The following is a 26,124-nucleotide window of genomic DNA, read 5'->3' as shown; positions in this document are numbered from 1 at the left end:
GAGCGGTTCTGCAGCGATACTACAAAGAGTGACAAACACAATAAAAAAAAAAAAGTATTATAACTGGTGTGATAGACCAGTGGCCCCCAAAAACTACAGATTGAAGCATACATACTGACCTTCTCTAGAGAACAGGGTCATTTAAAAAATGACAGGCAGAGGAAGAGGCAGGCCCTTCCGCAGGGGTGGTAGGGGTAGGGCAGGAGCAACAGGCTTGAGCCAAAGTGGCAAATTGCAGAAGGTGCGTGCGATTACGTCAAAGGATGCACCAGACTTGGTTGAGTGGCTCACTCAGCCTTACTCTTCTGCACCCTCCTCATCCTCTCGATCTGCACCCTCTTCTTCACTCTCTGCTATGTGCACCCCCAAAGACACTACCACCAACACCACTACCACCATATACCTTCCGCTTGAGTCACAGGAATTATTTTCCGATCCATATCAAGACATTTCCGATGCGCAGCCACTCTTGGCTTTGGATCAGTAAGAGGAAGTAGCAACAACCGCCACTCAGCAGTCTGACGACAGTACCCAGATCAGCCCAAGGAGGAGGTTGGTCCCCGCTGTTGCTGCCTACTCTGAGATCTCTAATTTTAATGGTGCAGTAGACCATGTATATCTCTATAAACTATTTTTTTAATCGAGCACACAGACCTTTTTTCTACATTTGGCTCACTTGATTGTACAAAAAAAGCACACCGTACTATATGCCCGTACCCTCCTGTTTATAGAGGGTGAGCGGTGTCACATTTTTGGGGGGTTGCTGGTATCAGTGCTGCTCTCTATCTCGGGGGTGGTGTCAGTGCTCTCTCTCTATCTCGGGGCTGGTGTGGTGTCAGTGCTCTCGATCTCAGTGCTGGTGTGGTCTCAGTGCTCTCTATCTCGGTGCTGGTGTCAGTGCTCTCTATCTCGGTGCTGGTGTCAGTGCTGTATATCACGATGCTGGTGTCAGTGCACTCTATCACGGTGCTGGTGTCAGTGCTCTATATCACGGTGCTGGTGTCAGTGCTCTATATTACAGTGCTGGTGTCAGTGCTCTCTATCTCGGTGCTGGTGTCAGTGCTCTATATCACGGTGCTGGTGTCAGTGCTCTATATCACAGTGCTGGTGTCAGTGCTCTCTATCTCGGTGCTGGTGTCAGTGCTCTATATTACGGTGCTGGTGTCAGTGCTCTATATCTCGGTGCTGGTGTCAATGCTCTATATCTCAGTGCTGGTGTCAGTGCTCTATATCACGGGTTCTGGTGTCAGTGCTCTATATCACGGTGCTGGTGTCAGTGCTCTCTATCTCAGTGCTGGTGTCAGTGCTCTCTATCACGGTGCTGGTGTCAGTGCTCTATAACACGGTGCTGGTGTCAGTGCTCTATATCTCGGTGCTGGTGTCAGTGCACTCTATCACGGTCCTAAAGCGGTTAAAGCTTCAAAAAAACTCCAGGGCTTTTGGAGCAGCAGCGTTGAAGCTGTAAAAATGCCTGACGGGGCTAAACGCACCTTAACGCTGTATACAGTGTTAAGCCGCTTGAAGCGTTTTTAAGCTGTAGTAATTGGATTTGGGAGTGGAAAATAGAAGAGGGCAGAGAAACGCTGCTAAGGACTAACGGACTAAAGCGCACATTAAAGCCAAAGCAAAATGGATTTGCAGCTCATTTTTTTAACGCCCTATGTGCATGAGGCCTTAGCGTCAGAATGTCCGCCACAATATCACAGTCCCGCTATAAAGTGCTGATCACGACCAATCAATATATGCTTATATTATTTCATTTACCAAAAATATGTAGCAGAATACATATTGGCCTAAATTGATGAAGAAATTCGATTTCTCAATTTATTTTTATTGAATAGATCATAGCAGAAAGTAAAAAAATATTATTATTATTTATTTATTTATTTTAATTGTCAGTTTTTTGTTTATAGCGCAAAAAACAAAACAAAAAAAAAAAAAGCGGTGCTTAAATACTACCAAAAGTAAGCTCTATTTGTGGGGGAAAAAATGACATATTTGGGTACAGCGTCACACGACTGCGCAGTTGTGAGTTAAATTAACGCAGTGCCGTATAGCAAAAAATGGCCTGGTTATGAAATCTTCCGCAGGTCAAGTGGTTATTATATCAATTAAAGGGTTTTGTTATGTTTGGTCAATAAGTAGAAAAAAATAAGTGTTGGTCCTATGATCTCTGCCTATTATTTAGTATTGTTCCAAATTCTCACCCCAAACCCCCACCCCATCATATGAAGATTGGGGAATGTTCTGTAGCCCTAAAGCACTTTAGGTGACAACACTCTATAGATACAGTTTGGTGAATGAGCGTTGTCACCCTAAAACAGGAAGTGTGTTACTAGTAGGTAAAAATAAAGAGGCAAAAGCCTGAAAAACCTAACGTACCCATCACATCTAAAGATTGTTAATCTGCAATATATTCCATTTTTGTTCTTGGGTTTAGATACTCTGTAATTGTCTGGTCTGCTGATTTCTGACTGGTTGCTATGGGTCTCATCAATCTCCTGCCTGGTAATAAATGACGCTTATGGTGATTTTGGCAGTTTATCAACTTTGTTAAAAAAAAAAAAAGACACGTACAACCTGTGCACAAATTACTGTGCACAGACTAAACCCAGGCCAGTACATATCCAGACTAAACCTAGTACATATCCAAGGCCATTCCACAGAAATATCCATAACTCAGATATTAGTTTTGAATTTTAAAAAAAAAGTGTGATGCAGAAATAATAGGAGTGTATAAAATGTCCCTGATGAGTGTGGAATGGAGGGAGGGATTGGAAGGATTGTGTTCTTATCAGTCTGGACAGACCGGACCCCTGCCTCTTATCTATAGACCCAGACTTCCTCAGACCATGGAGAGGAGGAAATGCCCCCCCCCCCATCCTCTCGCACTGGACTCCACTAACCTGCCCTCCCCTTACTGGAGACTAACTCCACCTTCCCTTTCTAAAGTGGATTCTCTACTTCTATCAACCATGCAGGAGAAATTCGCCTAGAGCCCACAAAACTTGGTGACGAAGATACTCCACCGACCCCACAGAATGTATGTCGCTGTCACCCCCCCATCCTGATAAAGAGAAAGGTCATGTAGTGTATTGCTGGTGTATGGACAGTGACACGGGTAAGTCTATGGGCGCTATGTCCATGTGTTGTCTTCTAATTATCTATCTATCTATCTATCTATCTATCTATCTATCTATCTATCTATCTATCTATCTATCTATCTATCTAGCTATCTAGCTATCTAGCTATCTAGCTATCTATCTATTCATTTAGCCACCTTAATATTTTATTTTTAACTTTATGTTATCCAAATTTTTATCTAGGATATTTATCTATTGAAATATATCATTACCGTAGTTAGATTGCATAGTGTTATTGCAGATGTATTTTATTTTAGGTATCTATCTATGTCTCTATCCATCCATCTACCTGTCACTCATTTGTAAGGATCATGTTCTATCTATCTATCTATCTATCTATCTATCTATCTATCTATCTATCTATCTATCTATCTATCTATCATACGGGTCACGTCCAATTTTCCCTAGAATACGGCACTGATCATTTTTAGTCTCTCTATCTGTTTAGTTTCTAATAATTTATTTTTCTTTTAGTCTTAGCTATTTATTATTTGAATAATCAATTTTATATAATTGTCTATTATCTTTTTGTCTTTTTTATGTATTAATTTAATTATATCATTAAATGTAATTATTAATTAAATTATAGAATTAATAGTTGGCAGACATACCATAGTTTAGGAATTTACATAGAATTTGTAAGGATTGTTCTCAGTCCTGAAAACTATCTGTCTATATATCTGTCTATATATCTGTCTATCGATCGATTGATCTATCTATCTATCTATCTATCTATCTATCTATCTATCTATCTATCTATCTTATTTCAGGTTTTTTAGCTTTTGTCTTTGGTATTTATCTTTTGAAATATATAATGCCGGTAAATAGATTAGATAGTATTGCCGCAGATGTACTATATGTTAGGTATCCATCCATCATCCTAAAGGATCATTTTCAGTCTCCCCTATAGTGTAGTCTATCTATCTATCTATCTATCTATCTATCTATCTATCTATCTATCTATCTATCTATCTATCTATCTATCTATCTATCTATCTATCTATCTATCAATCTATCTGCCTATCTACCTATCTATCATAAGGGTCATGCCCAATTTTCCCTAGAATACAGCATTGATCATTTTTAGTTTCTCTGTTTATTTTCTATTAATTCCTCTTTTTTTTTTGTCTTAGCTATTTATTAATTGAAAAATTTGTTTTATATAATTTTCTATTATCTTTTTGTCTTATCAATGTATTTAAGTGAATTATATAATTAATTTAATTATATAATTAAATCAAATTATTAATTGAATTATAGAATTCATAGTTATTATATGTTATAAATGCAGACATACCATAATTTAGGAATCTACATCTATTTGTAAGGGTCGTTCTCAGTGCTGCAAACTATCTATCTATCTATCTATCTATCTATCTATCTATCTATCTATCTATCTATCTATCTATCTATCTATCTATCTATCTATCTATCTCTCTCTTAAGCTAGCCACTTTAATACTTTATTTTTACTTTCTGTTATCTAACTTTGCCTTGGATGTATCTTTTAAAATGTATAATTATAGTTAGATAATATAGTATTGCTGCATATGTTCTATCTATCTATCTATCTATCTATCTATCTATCTATCTATCTATCTATCTATCTATCTATCTATGTATCTTTCTACCTAGCTATTTATCTTTCCATCCATCCACCCGTCCATCAACCATCTTTAGTAGTCACATGTTTTGTCTGTTTAGCTATTAGATTATTAGCAGTTTGTTGGACCCTCCTGTTTGGCCTGGTTGTGTGGTAGGACATTATACTTGCTGTGTTGTGTAGGGTACATGGTATATCAGAATCCAATGGAGCTGTAAGGATAAATATAATAAATAAATAATAAGTGATTTATGTTGATCTCTGTCATCATTGGGTGGTGATTTCTCATACTCGGCGTCCTGTTGTATTTGCTGGGTGTAGTGTGCGGTGGGTTAAATCAGAATGTTGTTACGATCAGAGCGTGTGGCGGCCTCCAGAAATCTATTCTTAGTGGAAAAGAGAACTGTGAGAGGAAGTTTTCATGTGTGCAGACTGTTAACCACTTCACACACCCTGCACAACGACACATGGCACACACAATACATGCACCCACCTGATGACAGTTGGTGGCATGCTGCGCACAGCCAACAGATCCTCACAGGGCACATTATTTACCGATGTCTGTGCAAAACCCAACTGAGCAACTAGTCAGCTATTCTATTTTATTTGTGTAATATATAGCTGACCCGTGCACATATCTGTGTGTATCTATTTCTTTATTATATATTTCTAAAATGAATCTATCATATTAATCTGTAATTGTAGTGAAAGGCGGTTCTACAAAGTATTTACTCAGGGGGGCTGAATACAAATGTACCCCACACTTTTCACATTTTATTTGTAAAAAAATTTTGAAAACCATTTATCATTTTCCTTTCATTTCACAATTATGTGCCACTTTGTGTTGGTCTATCATATTAAATCCCAATAGAATACATTTACGTTTTTGGTTGTAACATGACTAAATGTGGAAAATTTGAAGGGGTATGAATATTTTTTCAAGGTACTGTATCTATCTATCTATCTATCTATCTATCTATCTATCTATCTATCTATCTATCTATCTCTGAGGTATATTTTTATTTTGTAACCTTTAAAAATTACAGCTGGAATCTGCTGTGGGTAATGTGTACATTTACTTGTGCAATATTTTTTTCATAGATTATTTATCATTTTTGTTTAATCAAGGACTTTGTGTATACAGTATATGAAATTCCTATTTGTTTTTAAAAAGAATAGTAATTAAACAATGACAATAGAAACAAAACCCAGTACGCGTTATTATGTTAGATGAGATTGTAATATATGGTTGCATAATAGTGTGTAAATATTAGAAAAAATAAGAAAAGCAAAACTATATGAATTTCCTGATTCCTGGCTCAGGCCGCGTGCAGTGCTTAGGCCACGTGTTCCGAGCCCATGCATTTCTTGTATTCAATCATACACGCAGTCATGATGTCATACTGTAAATGTTACTATAGAAGCTCCAATATAATAAACCCCCCTCATTTAATAATTGCAGCATCCCGTAGAAACCAATCAGAATAGGGATAGGGATCTGTGTGCGTTGCTTCAGCCCAGAGAATACAGTTTTTACAAAAACACCATACTCTGGGCCGAAGGGATGCATACAGATCCCTACACTTTAAAGTGTACACCTTTTATTATTATTAAGGTACTTATATAGTGCCGTCAATTTACGCAGCACTTACAAACAAAGGTCCCTAACTCACCTTCATATACTAGGGCCAATTTAGACAAAAGCCAATTAACTTACCAGCATGTCTTTGGAGTGTGGGAGGAAACCCACACAGGAAGAATATGCAAACTCCGGGTAGCTAGTGTCATGGTGGGGATTTCAACCAGTGACCCTTTTTACTGTTAGTCGAAAGTGCTACCCACTACACCACTGTGCCACCTACCTATTACTGATGAAGTGACCACTAAAGAGTCACAAAACACATTGATGGTGTTTTAACCTGTTTTCATGCTCAATAAATACCAACCTTTCTGAAGAATCCACTTGGAAGCACCTTTTTATTGAATGAGTGCCTCTGCTAACCACACACTGGTTCCATTATGGGCCCTTATTCTATCTACCACTGTTAAAAAATAGTTTATTCAAGAAAAATGTTGCATCCTGCTCCTTCATATTTTCTTGTTACCTCGGCCAAAAATGGTTGGAACTCACTAAATTTGAAAATTGAACAAACGTTCTTAAAATTAAAATTTTAAACAAAATTAAACTAGTGTATGGTCAGCTTAAGGATACCTGATGTTTGATAGCAGGCAGTGTATATAACCTAGACTGGTCATAAGGTACTCGGGGGGGGGGGGGGGGGGGGGTTCACGGCAAGGATAATTTATCTGATCTGTTATGTTCCTTCTCAGGTGAACTGTGTGCCCATGTGTCCTACTGATGACAAGAGCGTACCTCTGGACTACCCACATGCTACAATGGATGAAGATGGTAGCCCTGCAGAGAGACAATCTGATGTGACAATCAGTACACCAGTTGCTCCCCATCCATGTGGCTCTCCATCTTCTCCTTCTAAGCCTGCCACAGATGAAAAGCGACCAAAAGATGAACTACCTGCCCATGTGCCTGTCATCAGCTTGGGACATAGCCGGGTGGCACTGCGGCCAGAACTCACTACTTTACGCCCCGTTCCCCCTCTAATGCTGACACTTCCAGGGATACGGACACCAATATTTTCTCCACAGTTCCATGCTCACCCTTATCTATCCAGGTAAGACGTAAACCTAGAAGACTAAACCTAATTATAATGTGCGTCATTCAGTAAGGTTGTGGTTGCCTTTGCCCAAGGTATCCCATTTGCAATCAAGTGTATATAAATATATAAAATACAGTTATAAATATGTGCTGGAATACCTCATGCTGTTGGAAGGTTCTGATTTTCACAACCTGTAGTCACAAAATGTTTGGTGCCCTTATTAAGATCATTCTGCTAAAGTCACTTCTTTTAGAGAAGTAGGTCGGTAAATCGGTCGAGTGGGAGACTCTTGCAGGGACCTGACTGGGGGTGCAAAATATGACTTTTCATAAAAGTAATAGTTCTAAATCCACTCAAGTTCATTGATGGTAGTCTATCCAAGAAGGTCACGTTTAAAGATAGTTTGTTGGGTATCGGTCAGGCCGACTTCTCCAGTATTGTAGTGCCTATTTTTCTCTGTTTAACTTCTTGGAAGTACACAATTGGTTGTTTCAAATCTGATGCCATTGTTTGTTTAATAGCCAGGAATATGTAGATTTCCATCTTTCATTCTTGTTTGATTTACCTACTAGTAATTTTCTAAAATGTTTTATTTAACCGATTAACAACCGGTGATGTATCGATCGCAGTACGGAGGACAAGGACATTCCGAAAGTCTCCAAAGAAGAACAGCGCCTGCGCTGTGAGTCCAGGTTCAAGCCCCACCATCCAGGTGGACATAGAGTTAGAATAAAAAATAGCCGAGCGAAGAGAGGCCGTGCCCGAAGCGTGGAGAGCGAAGCGAGCCCGCAAGGAGCCCTGTTACTATGTGCAACCGTATGTCCACTTGTATGGTGGGGCTTGCACCTGGACTCAGGCACCGTTCTTCTTCGAAGACTTTTGGAGTCTTCTTCTCCTCTGTACTGTGCAAGCGATGCGCCTGCGCAGTACGGGGCGGACACTATCCATTGGCCGGACACTTTTTGACCACCGGGTCCATAGGACCCGGCGCATCATGGATCACGGTAAACGGCCGCGATGACGGCCGCAAATGACGGAGCGATCACTCTCTGTACCGATCGGTACAGTGGAGGGGAGAGATTGGTGGCAGCAGCTCTGTGGGCTAGATCTGTAGTGCCCACAGCGCTGCTCCATAACAATTAACCCTGCAATACTCTGCAATACCCAGCAATGGCCTGCCAATACTCAGCCATACCCTGCAATACTCTGCAATACCCTGTCAATACTCTGCAATACCCAGCGATGCCCTGCCAATACTCTGCAATACCCAGCAATTCCCTGCCAATACTCTGCAATAACCAGTCATACTCTGCAATACCCAGCCATACTCTGCAATACCCAGCCATACTCGGCCATGCTCAGCCATACTCAGTGATACCCAGCCATGCTTGGCCATGCTCAGCCATACCCAGCCATACCCAGCCATGCTCGGCCATACTCGGCCATGCTCAGCCATACTCCTCTGTACTCGGCCTCTGTATGTGGCCAGGCTGTGTAAGTCTCACACATGTGGTATCACCGTACTCAGGAGGAGTAGGAGACTCTATTTTGGGTTGTCATTTTTGGTATGTACATGGTATGTGTTAGAAATATTGTATAAATGGACAACTTTGTGTTAAAAAAATGCACTTTAACCACTTCCCGCCCGCTGACCGTCATATAACGTCCTTAACTTTGTGCGGGGATATCTGAATGATGGGTGCAGCTACAGGCATCATTCAGATAGCAGCTTTTTCAGCCGGCGATTCCCTACGCCATAAGAATGATCATAGCAGCTGTTCCACTGCTTGATCATTCTTACGGGAGGCAAGAGGGGACGTCCCCCCCTCTCGCTTTTACCGACTCACCGCTACGATCAAAGCCAGAATCATTTTTTTACATTTTTTTATTTCAGGCTTCCCAGTCTAGAGGTAAGATGTGGGGTCTTATTGACCCCATATCTCACTGTAAAGAGGACCTGTCATGCCATATTCCTATTACAAGGGATGTTTACATTCTTTGTAATTGGTGTAAAAGTGATAAAAAAAATTTTTTTTGGGGAAAAAAGTGTCAAATGGAAATAAATAAAGTAAAATGAACAATAAAAATATTTTTTTTTTAAAGCGCCCCTGCCCCGTGTGCTTGCATGCAGAAGTGAACGCATACGTAAGTCCCGCCCACATATGAGGTATCGCTGCGAACGTTAGAGTGAGAGCAATAATTTTGGCCCTAGACTTCCTCTGTAACTCAAAACATTTAACCAGTAAAAAAATTTTAAAGCGTCGACTATGGGGATTTTTGAGTAGCGAAGTTTGACGCCATTCCACGAGTGTGTGCAATTTTGAAGGGTGACATGTTGGGTATCTGTTTACTCGGCGTAACTTCATCTTTCACATTATGCAAAAACATTGGGCTAACTTTACTGTTTTGTTTTTAAAGCACAAAACTGTTTTTTTTTTCCAAAAAAAAGGTCCCCAGACATACACCTCACAAAGAGTATTGTTCCCTTAAAATCCAGGGCCCATAATTGGTAGGCAAAATTATAGCATTCAGTCCCCTCCAAAAGCCCCTGCCCTGGGTGAGTCTATCACAGCAGCAATCACCCTTTGCGGCAGCTGTCACCAGATTCTCTCCCCCCTCAGCCTGCACATCATACAGAGCTCTCTGATTCTACTCCTCGGCTTCGATGTACACAGACAGGAGGAGGAAGAGCCACGGAGGGGAGATCCCACACTGCAATAGCCGCGCTGATTTTCTGAGTGTGGATAGTTTGGATGGGGGGGGAGGGGCAGGTAACAAGGATGCACACATGGAGGAGTGATGGGGGGTAAGAGGGTATGTGTTGGTGGGTGCTTTTGGAGAGGAGATAACTCTTTATGAAAGGGGGGTTCTTTCCCCCCGAAAGCACCCCCCAATACATATCCTCTTACCCCTCCTCCCCCAAATCAAAAAGATGTCACCTGCCACTCTCTGTCTTAATTTCAGGAGCCCCTCTCTGCCCCTATCCCAGGGCCCCTCTCTGCCCCATGCCAGGGTCCCTTCTCTGCCCCCATTCCAGGGCCCCTCTCTGCCCCATCACAGGGTTCCCTCTCTGCGCCAATCCCAGGGTCATTCTCTGCCCCCAACCCAGGGCCCCTCTCTGCCCCTATCCCAGGGCCCCTCTCTGCCCCTATCCCAAGGCCCCTCTCTGCCGCTAATCCCAGGGCCCCTCTCTGATCTCATCCCAGTGGCCCCTCTCTGTCCTTATCTCAGGGCTCCCACTCTGTCCTCAACCAAGGGGTCCCCTAAAAGCAACTGTGATTTGAGGTTTAGGACAAGGACAGTAACGCCTTCTTTACATTTGCATTTGCAGTTTGGGGAGGTAAAACTCCATAGTTGAGCACTGTTTTCTCCCCCCACTGCACCCCTTTTAACTGGGGGTGTGGGGTGTGCACATGTCGCAGCTGCAGCAGGAATTATACTCCCCGTCATGCTTTGCATGTGTAGTGCCTGCCAAGCGTGACTTTGTGCAGTACACTACAAGGTTAAAGCAGGCGGTAATGAGGCATTGTATCACCTCCTCATCACCTGCTTTAACCCCTTGGATCCCACACTTGCATACTGCAACTGCGTGCATTGCACATGGTTGCAGGGTGTTTGCAAAGTGGCCCTATTCACTTGAATGGGTCGCGATTACCCACCAAAAGCAACAGGGTGTAAAATTCCTGCGGCAGCAAGTGTAAATCCTCAGCTGCTGCCAGGGCCATCTTTAAGGCAGGGCAAAGGGGAAGCTGCCCTGGGCCCTGTCATTGTTGTGGGGCCCAAAGCAGCTGCCTCATATTTGCCAACTATCCCAGTTTAAATTCCCTTGTCCTTTGAAGTTTTAGTCCTGTGCTGTGTCCCAATATCTCAGTGTGAAGTGCTGGTACTAATGCTGCCCAGCTCTGCCTTATTGTTGTGTACAGATGACTCACCTGCAGATCCTGTGTTTACATGTAAATAACCATTCATACGTAAATAGCGGCGGCTGATGGCATTGAGATGTAAATAAAGGGGCATTCATATGTATATCATGCCCCCTTGCAGTGAAGAGATTATGTGCTGTAACCTCTAGCAACCAATCAGTGAGCAGTAATACTGTACAGTAATCTCTAGTAACCAATCAACAAGCAGAAATCATTTGCTGTAACCTCTAGCAACTAATCAGTGAACCGTAATGTGTGTTGTAACCGCTAGCAACCAGTCAGTAAGCAGTAATGATATGCTGTAACCGCTGCCAATCGCAATTGCTGCCTGATCTGATATAGTAAACAGATTTTAAGTGTAGCTGCTATTTATTGTATGTCTCAGAGCAGGTGAAGAGTGAAACTGCATGGGGGGGGGGCAAGAAAAATTTTGCCCAGGGTCCAATCGATATTAAAGACGGCCCTGGCTGCTGCCTCTGCAGCTAAAGGTGGAAATGATGAACGCATGTAATGTTGGCAGTGCAATATGTAGGTGGTGCTTTGTGTGAGTGTGGCTTGAGTGTAGGCAGGGGACACAGGGGGCATGACATGATCTCAAATTGCCCTGAGGGCCAGTGAGTTGTCAGTCTGCCCCTGAGCCCTCTCCTCTCCCAAATTCCAACTCTCCCCATCCTATTTTTGTTTTGTACTCATGACTCCTACTTTGCATTACATACTCCTGTTCCCTGCATTCTGTACATTAAGTATTCCTGACCCCTGCATTCCATGCATAACACTCACAATTTGGCCACACTCACTGTACGCACACGGGATTTCAGCTCTCCTTGGGGCAACCAAAAGTGTCCCAGCTCTTTTACAAATGCCCTGAACCCTTTTTTTTCTCAGAGATTAGCTGCAGGAACTCCCCCCTACTGAGTCATTTCTTGTCTCCGCTCCTTGCCCACCTCTGAGCACCATCCTTTGTTTCCACCCCCTACCCACCTCCCAGTACGGCCCCTTTTAGAGAATAAAGAGCCAAGCACCATTTTGTGTTGCTAAGTAATTTGTATGGAATTTGTAATGATAAAAGAAAAGCAGTAAAATAGATCCCTTGTAGCCAGCAACAATAGACGCCCCTCCAGCAACAATAGATTCCCTCAGTAGCAATGGACCCTTGCACCCCTCAGCAGCAACAACAGATCTCTCAGCAGCCAAATACCCCCCCCCCCCAGTAGCATCAACAGTAATTCCCTTCTAGAAACAAGCGACCCTCAGCAACAATGGATCCCCCACCAGCAACAACAGACCTCTCCAGCAACAGTAGACAACCACACAAAAATAGTCCCCCCTCCAGCAACAACAGATCCCCCAGCAGCCAACATCAATAGATCCTGAAGCACACCTCAGCACATCTTGCCATTATATACAGTACATTCAGTGCTGGATTTGCTGGAGGTGCCACGTAAACAGGACCAGACTTTACGACAGAAAAGGTCAGACGGTCTTCCCGACGTACTTTCGACAGAGTTACGACGGACTTCCGAACGAACAGACTTGACCACACACAAATGTTCGAAAAGTCTGTTCGTTGTGAACGCAATGACATAAGACGGGACTAGAAAAGGAAGTTCAATAGCCAGTAGCCAATAGCAGCCCTTGCATCATCTTTGGTCCGTTGGACCAGCATACAGACGAACGATTTTCCAGATAGGAATTGAGTCCGTCGGACAGATTTGAAACATGTTCTATTTCTAGGTCAGTCGGAATTTTTTTAAGAAAAACGATCGGATTATTCCACACACGATCGGAATATCCGATGGAATGATTCTGTCAGACCTATTCTGCCGGAAAGTCCGATCGTGTGTACGCGGCATGACATACATCTTGAATGTGAGTATATACTGTGAGTTACCTGATCAGAGCCCACACCAAGGATATTTGCTGGCTACACTATGATGACCCTGCATTGACCCTTACTTTGGTGCATTATACAGTAATTCTTTAACCACTTGACATGTGGATGATTTTACCCTCTTCATGGACCAGGGCATTTTTTACTATTCAGCTACTTTAACCACTTCTGGACCCCCGCACGCCGATATACATCCTAAATTTGCAGAGGAATATCGTTGTTATGGCAGCAACTAGCTGCCATAACCCCAGTATCCTCTTTTTCGGCCGGCGGTCCAGTTTACGTTAATAGTGGTCTCTGTGGCGGATTCGCTGCAAGATCACATTTATCGGCAGAGAGAGAGGGGGCCCCCTCCCGCCGCACTCCGGTGCCCTCCGCTACTTACCGGAGCCATCGGCAGCGGCAGCGGCGGAGGCGATTGGATGTTGATCCATGCTGGGTATGGAGACAAGTGAGGGGAAGATGGCCCCCACCTGTCTCCATATGATTGCTGGGCGAAAATGTCACTTCCACCCATAGCTCTTAGAGGGCCATTTTTTTTATTGCATTTTTGACCCCAGATCTCATATTTAAGAGGTCCTGTCATGATTTTTTTTCTATTACAAGGGATGTTTACATTCCTTGTAATAGGAATAAAACTGACACTTTAAAAAAAACAAAAAAAGAAACAGTGTAAAGAAACAGTGTAAAAATAACAAAATAAAAGGTAAAATAAATAAATAAATAATTTTTTATTTTTTTTTAAACGTGCCCCGTCCCGCCGAGCTTGCGCGCAGAAGCGAACGAGAAGCTCAACTAAACATGCAACCTGTAGAATTTTTTAAACGTTGCCTATGGAGATTTTTAAGGGTAAAAGTTTGTCTCCATTCCACGAGCGGGCGCAATTTTGAATATTTTTGTATTTGTATTTTTTCCAAAAAAAGTGTGCTTGTAAGACCGCTGTGAAAATATGCTGTGATAGAAAGTATTGCAACGACCGCCATTTTATTGGGTGGATTTATAGGGTGTTAGAAAAAAATGTATAATGTTTGGGGGCTCTAAGTAATTTTCTAGCAAAAAAAACTGTTTTTAACTTGTAAACAACAAATCTCAAAAAGAGGCTTGGTCCTTAAGTGGTTAGCTGGCAATTGCATGGTCAGGCAACACTATATGCAAACGACATTTTATTTTAAAAAAATCACACAAAGAGCTTTCTTTTGGTGGCATTTTGGTTACCAATAGGTTTTTTATTTTTTATTATATAAATGAAAAAAAAAAAAACAATATTTTTTTACTTTCTGTTATAAATCATATCCAATAAAAGCTAATTTCTTCACAAATTTAGGCCAAAATGTATTCTTCTACATGTCCTTGGATAAAAAAATCAAAAAATCCCAATAAGTGTATATTAATTGGTTTGTGTGAAAGTCTACAAACTATGGTATATATATTTGAAAACTGATCGATCCTGATGTACTGGCAGTATCATTTCTTGAGGCCCTTAAAATGGCCAGTACAGTACAAATACATCCCCAAATGGAAATCCCTTTTTTGAAAAGTAGATAGTCCAATGGCGAGTTTTTATGAAGTTGTAATTTTTTGTCACTTTTTTGGGAAAATAAAAAAATTAGATAAAGTTTTTTTTTTTTCTCAATTTCTTTTACATACTGGTGACAGTATGTAAAAAATTTTTAATTTTTTTTTTTTTTTTTCATTTTTATCCTGTCTTTAGAGTAAAAATGTAGTGTAACCATAGTGATACTGTACTAATCTGGGGGTATGATCAGGGATTTTCTTTTATTTTATGTTGGTTTTTCTTATACAGTGATGATCACTGTATAAACAATAGCTTTGCAATGCACTTTGTCCGATCGGAATTCTCTACACATGATCGGAGTATGTCCAATCGGAGCATTTTGTCGGAAAATATTTCCGGCAAGTTGGAAAAGTTGGTCCGACGGATATTGGGATGGAAACAGTCCGATGCAGACCACACACAGTCGGAATATCCGACAAAACGCTCCGATTGGACACATTCCGTCGGAATCTCCGATCGTGTGTACAAGGGCTAAGAGTGAGTCCAGATGAGTGTCACAAGTCCGTTTACACCCACCAGTCCATACGGGTGAATGGAGGATCCAATGAAGTCCGCCTGAAAAACTGATAGGAACGGTCGTGTGAAAGGGGCCTAATTAGAGCTGTGCCCATCTTTACTGCTTCTTCAACATATATGCCATTACATTCAGTGAAGGCACCTGCTCACAAGACTTGGGAAGAGAACTTTTCTAAATTTCTTCTTGTCTCTGGATCTTGTATTTTTAATTATAAATGTATCCACCTTCATTTTTTTGCTCACATTCTTTAGCAATCTGCATTCGAAATACTATATTGTTATATGTTTAGTAGGGATTAAGACTGGGTTCAGTCAAACCCTAAAGGCAGCTATAAATGCTTGAGCCAAAGAGCTATGGGTGGAGGCTTCCCCTCCCCATAGTTTCATGTATGCAAAGGAACAACTATTCTCATTGGCGGGCCAATGTGCTGTGGGTGGGAGACTCCCGCTCCATAGCTTTATGTACACAAAGGGACAAGGACGCTCATGACATCACTGACATAATATGGCCACAATCTCCTGCCCGAAGTTCATTGGCCTAGCATTGACAGCTGTTTCCCAGGTTTGGACTGATCCCAGAGATGAACCCAAGCTCATCCCTACATTTTTGAGATAAATGTTTTACTAAATCCATCCTGCACCCTCTATCTACTATTGACCCTACATTCAAACTGGTCCAAGGGTATGGTAGAACAAGCCAAATCAGGGCCACAGTTGCACATATTGTATAGTCTTCCTCTGGGCCCAAGGAGGAATTCAAAATAATGGAAAGTCCTTAATTCACATGTCCTACAAGCTTTTATCAGGTTTTATCAAACTGCGGAATTTACTCTCATTACCACCAACTGATCAGTCTGCAAGAAGTTGCAGCCTCAGCATTTTATTAGGCATGCTTTTGTCTTAGAAAGTATCTCACCAAGAACGAATTGCAGAGGATGCTTGTCACTGGACTAATGGGAAAAGCAATGACTCAAGCAGGAAATTAGGTTTCTGGGGACATCCCGTACACAGCAGAGTACAGAACACTGCCATGGTTGTAGGCAAGCAATATTTGCATTTTTGAGCAATCTTAGATAATTATAGCTGTCTACAGATTTCTTTAACTTTTACGACTCTACAATTCTTCTTTTACAGGACATAGCACAAGTTATTCCATAAGTAAGTTTGCCTTATGTACAGTATTGGATCTCAGTATGCTACTAAGGGCTCATTCATACTATAACACATGGTATAATGTGCTCCGTGACCCACATATTAAGGCTCATTACTACAACGCGCCATAGATGTGCAATACAAGTTCATTTCACGCCAATGCACCTCTTTATTACATCACACTGATGTGCACAGCTGTGTGTTGCGTTGCCATGTGCTTAAAAACATTATGTAGGACGTAGTTTTTTCCATGTGTTTAGGTTTGATGACAGCCTATTCATTTTGAAAAGTCTGTCTAATGCAATGCTCCTCAATGCCCAAAACGTGTTTATTGCAGAGCACTGCATTATGATGTGAATGGGTTTCAAAAAGGAAACACCAATGACTTTAAGTACATCTACAGCTGAAAACAAAAATATAATACAAAAGTTGGGGTTTGAGGAAATGGGGATTATTGCGGTGCCAACGACTCAAATAAATTACAGTGTTAAGAATATATATATATATTTCATTACAGCATATTAAAAAAAAAAAAACATTATACAGTATTTATTTAAAATTTGGGGAGCACATCAAAAGTCAATGCAGGGCCGGAATGGTGTAGGCCTTGGTATGCTTTCGGGTCAGGTCTTCTCTACATGTTTCGCCAAAGCATTGGCTTCCTCAGGGGAATGGGACGTGACCAATATTTGAAAAAATAATTTGACAAAATAAAGAAAACAAATAAATCTGTAGAATTCTTTTTCAAATATTGGTCATGTCCCATTCCCCTGAGGAAGCCAATGGTTTGCCAAAACCTGTAGGGAAGACCTGACCCGAAAGCATACCAAGGCCTACACCTTTTTGGCCCTGCATTGACTTTTGATGTGCTCCCCAAATTTTAAATGAATACTGTATAATGTGTTTTTTTTTATATGCTGTAATAAAAATATATATATTCTTAACACTATAATTTATTTGAGTTGTTGGCACCGTAATAATCCCCATTTCTTCAATCCCCCAATAACCAATTTATGGGATGAGGTGTCTTATCTAATACGGGCCCCACTGCCACTTTCCCCGAAAATGTAATATATTTGAGATAACTGGCCTCTAGAATCAGTGCTGCATTTGTTTTCTTTTTTTCAGGCTAAAAACATTTTCAGCAAGTTTAGAAAATATTTGTTGACCTTGCCAGAAATTTTGTGTGAGATGAACAGATAGCAAAACAATCTTATCTTTTTGTCCTAAACTACTAATCCCATCATTCCCTACAGCTGCGACCAGTCCATAAGGGGCACAGGGGCGCTGCCCCCCTACTTTCTATGCTGGGTGCCATACTCATAGGTCTCTATGAGGTTTTATTTTTGGAAGCACATGATTAGAGCCTGAGGCTCTAATTTGCTTCAAAAAGGTTGGGCTTGGGGCGCAGAATGCTGCGGCCAATTAGAGCAGGACGCATATCTTAAGACTGGATTAGCTGGGAGGAGAAGCCGAGGAAACCGTGACAATGGAAGGGGTAAGTCCGGACCTAGAGGTGGACAGAGGCAGACATGTTTGAAGTCCAACATTAAAAACAGTGACATAAAATATATATATACAAAAGTGCATATATGAGAATTCACAGTAGCGTACCAATAACACCTAATTAATTTAGTGCTCAATACAAAAATAAAAAGATAAAAATATATACTTTTGCCTACCATTCTCATGGTTAGGCTAATACGCCATAAGAATCAGTTGTTAAAAGATTCCTTAGTAAGCCAATCCACTTTTCCACCACTTTTGCATTAAAGGTGCACATCTATGGGTAAACATAAAAAAGAAAGGCTCCACTAGCGTAATATTGTCAAAGCACAATATAAAATCTAAAACCAGTATCTAGTCCACTCACATGTAAAACATCTTGTATCAAACATTGTACAGCTCATAGCATAGTAAAAGGATCTCCTTCAGTCTCGCCACCTCCACCCCAGCTGATGACTATCCAGGGAGACGCCTATCGCTCTCACAAGGTTGATGCAATGATTCTGTTTGCCCTACAGCCAATGCGTTTCCTCCCTTACGAGTTTGTTAGAGGATGCTTACTAAGGAATCTTTTAACAACCGATTATTATGGCATATTAGCCTAACCATGAGAATGGTAGATTTGAGATTTGGTGAGTTGCCATCTGATAGGAGTGGGTCAGATGTGACACCCAGCGTTGGTGGATTTCTTTCAGGGGTTTTCCTAATTAGGATATCACTGGGAATTATTATCCTGTATGAATTTCGCTGGTCAAAGAGGACTGTTATTGGACATTTCTCCTTTTTGTTTTTTTTTCATATTTTGATTTTACATAGAATATGTATATATATATATATATATATATATATATATATATATATATTAGATATTAGATATTAGATATTATATATATATATACATATATATACATGTACATATATATATATATATATGTATATATATATATATTTATTTATTTTATTTATTTTTATTTATTTTTAAATCACTTTTATTTTTGTATTGAGCACTGAATTAATTAGATGTTATTGTTGCGCTACTGTGAATTCTCATATAAGCACTTTTGTTTATATATTTTATTTCACCGTTTTTGATATTTATGCTTATAAGCAGCAGTATTGTTTACAATTATTTACTATAATTTAGAGTGCAGGAGATTCATATTATATACAATGTTTGATGTCCAACCTGGGTAACAAGCATTCTTCCATCCATAAATACAGTGGAGGAGTGAATGTAGCTATGAAGGGTCCGAAAATTTCTTTCTTTGCTAGATTATCAGGTGAAAAAATTTGGAAAATTCTGAAATAAGAAGACTAATGCAACCAGCATTAGTAAGGACTTGTTAGCTGCAATATATATAATTTTTGTGCTTAGGTTTAGATATACTTTATTGACACAGTAACCATAAAAGTACACGTAACTTATGTATGACAACCTATTCTTTAGACATAAAGATGGCTGCATAAATGTTAATTTTTTTAAATAATCTGGTCTTTTAGATTTTCCACTGAACTGCCCAAAACATTGAGAATATTAGGGTACATTTTTCTTATATTTTTTTATGTTTAAATGGAAGTGCAAATAATAGGACGGGTTGGAAATTTTAAATTTATCTTTAGTGTGGTTGTACATAATGAATTATGCAATAAGTTTATATTGAAATTTGGGTCAAATCAAATATAAACAGCAAATGCTGTGGCGATATCACGAAAGTGAAAGATTAATATATACTTTGAAAATTTCCAATAAGATTGGAAAAACCTTGATGTGAAATTGTCAAATGTGTGTAACTGTTAGCCACTGGTCTCCAAATATGTCACTGATCTTTCCTATGAACAGCCCTTTTTACAAAAAATGATTAGATCGCAATCTTGCCCACCAAAAAGATTAAATCTAATTTCAAAGTCTGCCATATCAATGCGTCTGTTTCCCTTAGAAACATGAAAGTGGAGCACAAATTACAATGACAAGGAAAAGTATGTGAACCCCTTGGGACTGACCGTTTTCTGCAGTAATTTGCCATAAAATGTGATCTAAACCCCATCTAAGTCACAATAATAGACAAACACAATGGGCTCCATTCACAAACTGTCAATTTACTATGCTGTTTTGCGGTATTTACGGCAAAACACTGAAAACGCTTGGTAAATAACGCATGAAAAGACATTTAAATAAATTCACAGAATGAAATAAATCATTAAATAGATGCGTTAATTAAGTAGTGGCCAAGGCATGTGGTATTTAGGGATATAAAAATATAATAGCCTATTTTAAGTAGTCTTTGCCTTTTTGGATCAGTTCTCTCAACAATAATGCACAGAAATCTAAATATGGAAATATGGAAATTATTGTGGTTGATTTACTTAAAGTGTAACTGAAGGAAAAACTTTTTTTAGTTTTGGATAGAATGGAGAGAGATTAGAACACCTATCAGGTTTATATTGCTGTATGTGCCCACCTTCTATATTTTTCCTGTTTACTGCCCACCTTCTATATTTTTCCTGTTTACTATTATCATTGAAATTGAAAGTAAAAGAAAATCCCAAATTTTGGGTTGTCGCCAGAAAAGTAATAGAAGGGAAATCTTCCAATGGGGACACCAGTTCTGGTGACCTGGGGGTTCCCAAGGAATTCTCTTAACCACTTGTCGATGGCGCATGTACATCGGCAGAATGGCATGGACAGGCAAATGGGCGTACAGGTACGTCCCTTCAAATTTGCTACCATGCCATTGCACGCGCGAGCGCCGGCTGGAACCTCTTTGAGTCCGATCTCGGGTCCCGCTAATGTAAACAAGCATCTCCCCGTTCTGCCTAGTGACAGTGTCACTGATCTCTGCTCCCTGTGAGCGGAGCAGAGATCAGTGATATGTCATACAATAGCCAAGCCCCGCCACAGTTAGGACACACTTAACCCCTACACTGCCACCTAGTGGTTAACTCCTTCACTGACAGCGTCATTTACACAGGAATCAGTGCATTTGTATAGCACTGATTGCTGTATAAATGACAATGGTCCCAAAAATGTGTCAAAAATGTCCGATGTGTCCGCCATAATGTGGCAGTCACGATAAAAATTGCTGATCAACACCATTACTAGTAAAAAAATTATAATTATTAATAAAAATGCCATAAAACTATACTCTCTTTTGTAAATGCTATAACTTTTGCGCAAACCAATTGATAATCGCTTATTGCAATTTTTTAAATCAAAAATATGTAGAAGAATATGTATCAGCCTAAACTGAGGGACATTTTTTTTAAATATATTTTTGGGGGATATTTATAATAGCAAAATGTAAAAAATAATGCGCTTTTTTCAAAATTGACGCTTTTTTTGTTTATAGCGCAAACAATGAAAACTGCAGAGGTGATCAAATACCACCAAAAGAAAGCTCTATTTGTGGGAATAAAAGGACGTTTTGTTTGGAAGCCACGTGGCACGACCGCGCAATTGTCAGTTAAAGCGACGCAGTGCCGAATCGCAAAAAGTACTTTGGTCTTTGGCCTGCAAAATGGTCTGGGGCTTAAGTGGTTAATTTGCAGGGATTTCCTCTCACTTCCTGTTTGGCTATGGTACAGGAAGTGAAGGGAAATCTCCGCAATGGGACAAACATGGCGAAAGAAAACTTGACAGGTGTTATAACCCTCCCTTGCTCTATCCAAAATGAAAAGAAAAAGAGTTTTTCCTATAGTTCTACTTCAATTAAATACAAAATATAAAATATTGAATGAAAATAGTATCAAAAACCACACACATATATAAAGACCCTTTTTCTACAACGTTGTATTTTTTATTGGTGGCAGAAGGGTATTTATGGGTCTGACTTTTTTATACTATTTTCTTTCAGTATTTGACATTTATAAAGATATTTTGTATTTACTTAAAGAATAACTAAATTTAAAACTTTTTTTTTTTTTTAGTTTTGGATAAGGCTGAGAGGTATTAGAACACCTATTAGGTTTTTACTGCTGTCCCCTCTATCCAGAACTAAAAAAAAAAGTTTTGCCTTTAGCTATACTTTAATTTAACTTTGTTGTTTTTGATATGCCACTTGTGTCCTGTGAAAGCAGCTTCCCTTTGACTAGTATTTTGTATGAATATGCTGCAGGGTCGTAGAAAAAGTGGTAGATACCGCTTTGTAAATGGAGTCCAATGTGCTTAAGCGGAACACACAAACAATTCTAATTTCTTGTGTTTTTATTGAACACATCCATTAAACATTCCCAGTGTTGGAGGAAAAAAATAAGTGAACCCATAGACTAATTATTTTAACGAAAACTAATTGAAGTCAGTAGTTTGCACACCTGGAGTCCAATTAATGAAATGAGTTTGGAAGTGTGGTTTAGAGCTACTTTGATTGATAAAAGATACTCAAACATTTTAAGAGTGCTGGTCGTAAGAAGCATCAGCTGATGTAAACCATGCCTTGCAAAAAAGGAGCTCTCTGAATACATATTATCAAGAGTAGTTGATCAGCATAAGGGCTACAAAGCAATATCAAAGGGTTTAGGCATCCATCAGTTTACTGCTGGACAAATTGCCTATACATGAATGGCTGTGCACCTGTACATGGGTATACAGCGGTACTCGTGTAAGCATAGGCATATTTTAAAAAATCCAAATACAGCCATTCATTGGTCTATAAGTGGCTGTACACAATACCTAGGCTTCTCAGCCAGGGTAACTATGCCAAAATTTGTGTTGCATGGGGTCCGGTGCCCATGTGTAAGAAGTTTAGTATATGCACTAATTTTTGTGCTGAAATCTAAATTAAAAAAATAAGTATACTAAAATACACACAGGTTTGCTCATTTTTGTTTAAGATGTAGCACCGTAACGTCTAGGCAGGATTGCTCCTAAATTTACCTGCCAGGTGTATTTGCCTTGGCCAATTTTTAGGGATCAGTTGAGTTCACCCTAAGTCTGGAATTATTGCACTTCTCACTTCTGCCGCTAGGTGGCCGGGTACCTAGTGACATTAAATAACACAAGGGCAAAGCAAGGACAGATTATGAGTATATGGAGTATCTCAGCCAATGGGCAGGGGCAGTGGCATCGGGAGGGGGGCTGGAGCCCAGAGCGGGCCCCCAAAAAGCCCCGGCTCTCAGGCATTCACAAATCTATTATTAGCCTCAAGCTTGAGCGGGGATCGATCTGACTCGTAGCTCGGCCAAATGACATAGCAGGTCCTGCCTTCTGGTGCCTGCAGCGCCTATGATGGACGTCCGACTGGTCCAATGTTGGGACCGCGGGACGCGTGACATCCATCATAGGCGCTGCAGGCTCCAGAAGGTGGGAATTACAATACGGCCCAGTAGAGCACTATGAGATCCCCGCTCTAGCACTTGGGCGGGTGTCTCTCCTCTCCTGCCCGCTCCTGTCTCTGCCTGCCTGCTGTCTACTGGGATGGGTGCGCCGCACACTATGGCTGAGCTGCAGGAGGAGGTCATGGTCACCTGAAGTCTGACGTGTAATGTTTAGGTAGGTCAGTTCATGTCATTGTGTGTCAGGTAGGTTAATGTGGGTCAGTGTAATGGTCAGTGTGCGCAGGTAGGTCAGTGTGCGCCAGGTAGGTCAGTTTGTGTCAAGCAGGTCAGTGTGGGTCAGCGTAATGGTCAGTATGTGTCAGGTAGGTCCGTGTGCATCAGGTAGGTCAATGTGGGTCAGTATAATGATCAGTGTGGGTCAGGTAGGTCAGTATGCATCAGGTAGGTCAGCGTGCGTCAGGTAGGTCAGTGTGTGTCAGTGTGCATCAGATAGGTCAATGCAACGATCAGTGTGGGTCAGGTAGGTCAGTGTAATGGTCAGTGTGTGTCAGGTAGGCCAGTATAATGCCAGTATAATGGTCAGTGTGTGTCAGGTAGATCAGTGTAATGGTCAGGTAGGTCAGTGTGCGTCAGGAAGGTCAGTGTGGCTCAGTTAGGTCAGTGTGGGTCAGTGTAATGGTCGGCGTGTGTCAGGTAGGTCAGTGTGTGTCAAGTAGGTCAGTGTGGGTCAGGTAGATCAGTGAATGGTCAGGTGGGTCAGGTAGATCAGTGTGCATCAGGTAGGTCTGTGTGCATCAGGTAGGTCAGTGTGGGTCAGTATAATGGTCAGTGTGCATCAGGTAGGTAAGTGTGTTTCAGTGTGGGTCAGTGAAATGGTCAGTGTGTGTCAGTGTGGGTCAAGTAGGTCAGTGTAATGGTCAGTGTGTGTCGGTGTGGGTCAGGTAGGTCAGTGTAATGGTCACTGTGTGTCAGGTAGGTCAGTGTGGGTTTCTGCCTGGCTTACCAGTGTTGATGGGCACTGGTAAGCCAGGCAGCAACCAGCAAGTGAGCTTAACCCCCCTCCGGCCACACAACACCTCCCCATGCTCGGACTTGGGGCTGAAACCCCTGGTCTTTTTTCTACCTAGCAATGCCATTGGGCAGGGGTTTTCTTAAATCCGCTGGCCTGCTGGGTAAGCCTGTTTATTTCGGTGATCTGTGTTCTGTGCCACCTGGACGGCTGTCTGGGTGGATATGTGTTGTGTTGCCCGGGCTGCTAGGCCAGAGTTTAGACCTATCCCAGGCACATCTGGCTGCTAGGCTGTCTGAGGGCCTATCCAGAAGCAAGAGAGCAGTGTAGGTTTGGAATTGTGACTTGCAGTCCAACCAGAAGTGACGGTTCTGCCGGCCAGAGAATCTGTTATGGTCGGAGATAGAGGGAAAGCTGTCGCCACTAAGGGACCAATGACCTTGTTACCAGGGACCACAGTGAGTAGCTGTAGCAAGTACCGGAGCAGTATTCTCACCAACAGGGGACAGTGAAGAATCTGAAAACTTCAAGCCAGAGACCCAGCCAGTGGGGTGACACTTGAGGAGTATCTGGAGTGCCAAGCCAGGGAGCCAGCAGGGAAGTGGGGGTGGCACTTGAGGAAGATACTAAAGTAAGAAGATTAGAAGAGCTCACAGGATTCAGTGGCAGTGAATCAGCAATAGTGAGAGAGACTGGGTTCTCAGTGGGCTGAGAATCTACAAGAAGTGACTGTATAAAAGTAAAGGAGTTTGTTACAATTGTGTTAGGAACTGTTCTAAGACTGTTGCCATAGGAGACAACACTCCTACACATGCAGATGTGGCGTCTTATTGGATGCCTTTCCCTGCATGGCTGTCTACCTGTAGAAGTCTCTGAGTCTGCCAATTGGCAACCACCTAAGGGTGTCCTGGCCCTAAACCCTCTCTCCCACTGATCTGTTCAAAAGAAAATAAATCTCTTTGCATTCAAGAAGTGTCATAGCACCCATGAATCTACCTTACATTACACCCATTATGCCTTGCAACCCACTCTACACAGAAGGATTTCAGTTGTCCCTGGCTCTGGAGGTTTTCATTAGACTAAAGAAGGCCTAGACTAAAGGAGGCCTGGGACCTTCTCATTAGAATAAAGGAGGCCTAGACTAAAGGAGGCCTGGGACCTTCTCATTAGACTAAAGGAGGCCTGGGACCTTGCTACATAATGGTAAAGACACGTTAAGGAAATCTGTACTGCAACAAAAATGTACGCTGCTGATCTGAAAAAATGTAGGTCTCTTCACTCTTTCAGGCTCATGCCTTATGAATGTGCAGTAAGTAAAGCCAGATCTGTTTGCTAGTTCCATGTCAATGCCTGAAAAAGTATTAGGCCTCATTCACACTTGCAAGGGGGCCAGTAGTGACTACATGTGGTAGACCCAACTGGGGGGTTCCTGGCGATTAGCTGTGAGTCAAAGTAATGGGAGGCTGAGAGCTCCTGCAGCTCATTGTGGCCGCTCACATGTAATTGCTCCTGGATCGATTACCTGCGACAGTCTTCGTCCAGGGGTGATCATTGCAGATAATTGCTCCACGATAGACACTTTAAGGCCCCATGCACACTGCTGCTGTTAAACTCATGTTTTTTGTGAATTTAGGCCTTAAACTCCCCCAATGTTATCCTGGACATATGGACATTTTTAGCAGTTTAGTAGCAGGGGAGTTTAGAGGATGTTTTCTGAATACCCTAAACTGGGGTTCAGGAGAAGGAATTTTGGGCCAAAAAAAAAACGCTGAACGCTGATAAACGCATGCAAACGCTGTTCAACACCTTTGCACTTCAGCGTTTTTTTATTTTGATGGCCAGAATGAATTAAAATTCTGG

At 41.2% G+C, this 26,124-nt stretch overlaps 1 protein-coding gene across 1 annotated transcript in view; it reads left to right on the top strand.

Moving 5' to 3' along the window:
- Window positions 1-2,925: 2,925 nt before the first annotated feature.
- LYL1 (LYL1 basic helix-loop-helix family member) overlaps window positions 2,926-26,124 on the top strand; it is a 35,150-nt gene continuing 11,951 nt past the window's right edge. The window contains exons 1-2 of the mRNA XM_077470327.1: window positions 2,926-3,121; window positions 7,077-7,435. Coding sequence (XP_077326453.1) covers window positions 7,092-7,435 — 344 coding nt within the window. The 5' untranslated portion in view covers window positions 2,926-3,121; window positions 7,077-7,091. The remainder of the gene's footprint in view (window positions 3,122-7,076; window positions 7,436-26,124) is intronic.

The sequence above is a fragment of the Lithobates pipiens genome, unplaced genomic scaffold (genome assembly GCF_037356315.1).
Source record: "Lithobates pipiens isolate NorthernLeopardFrog02 unplaced genomic scaffold, aLitPip1_a1.2 Scaffold_8, whole genome shotgun sequence".
NCBI lineage: Eukaryota > Metazoa > Chordata > Amphibia > Anura > Ranidae > Lithobates > Lithobates pipiens.
This window is presented reverse-complemented; position numbering and strand designations above follow the sequence as displayed.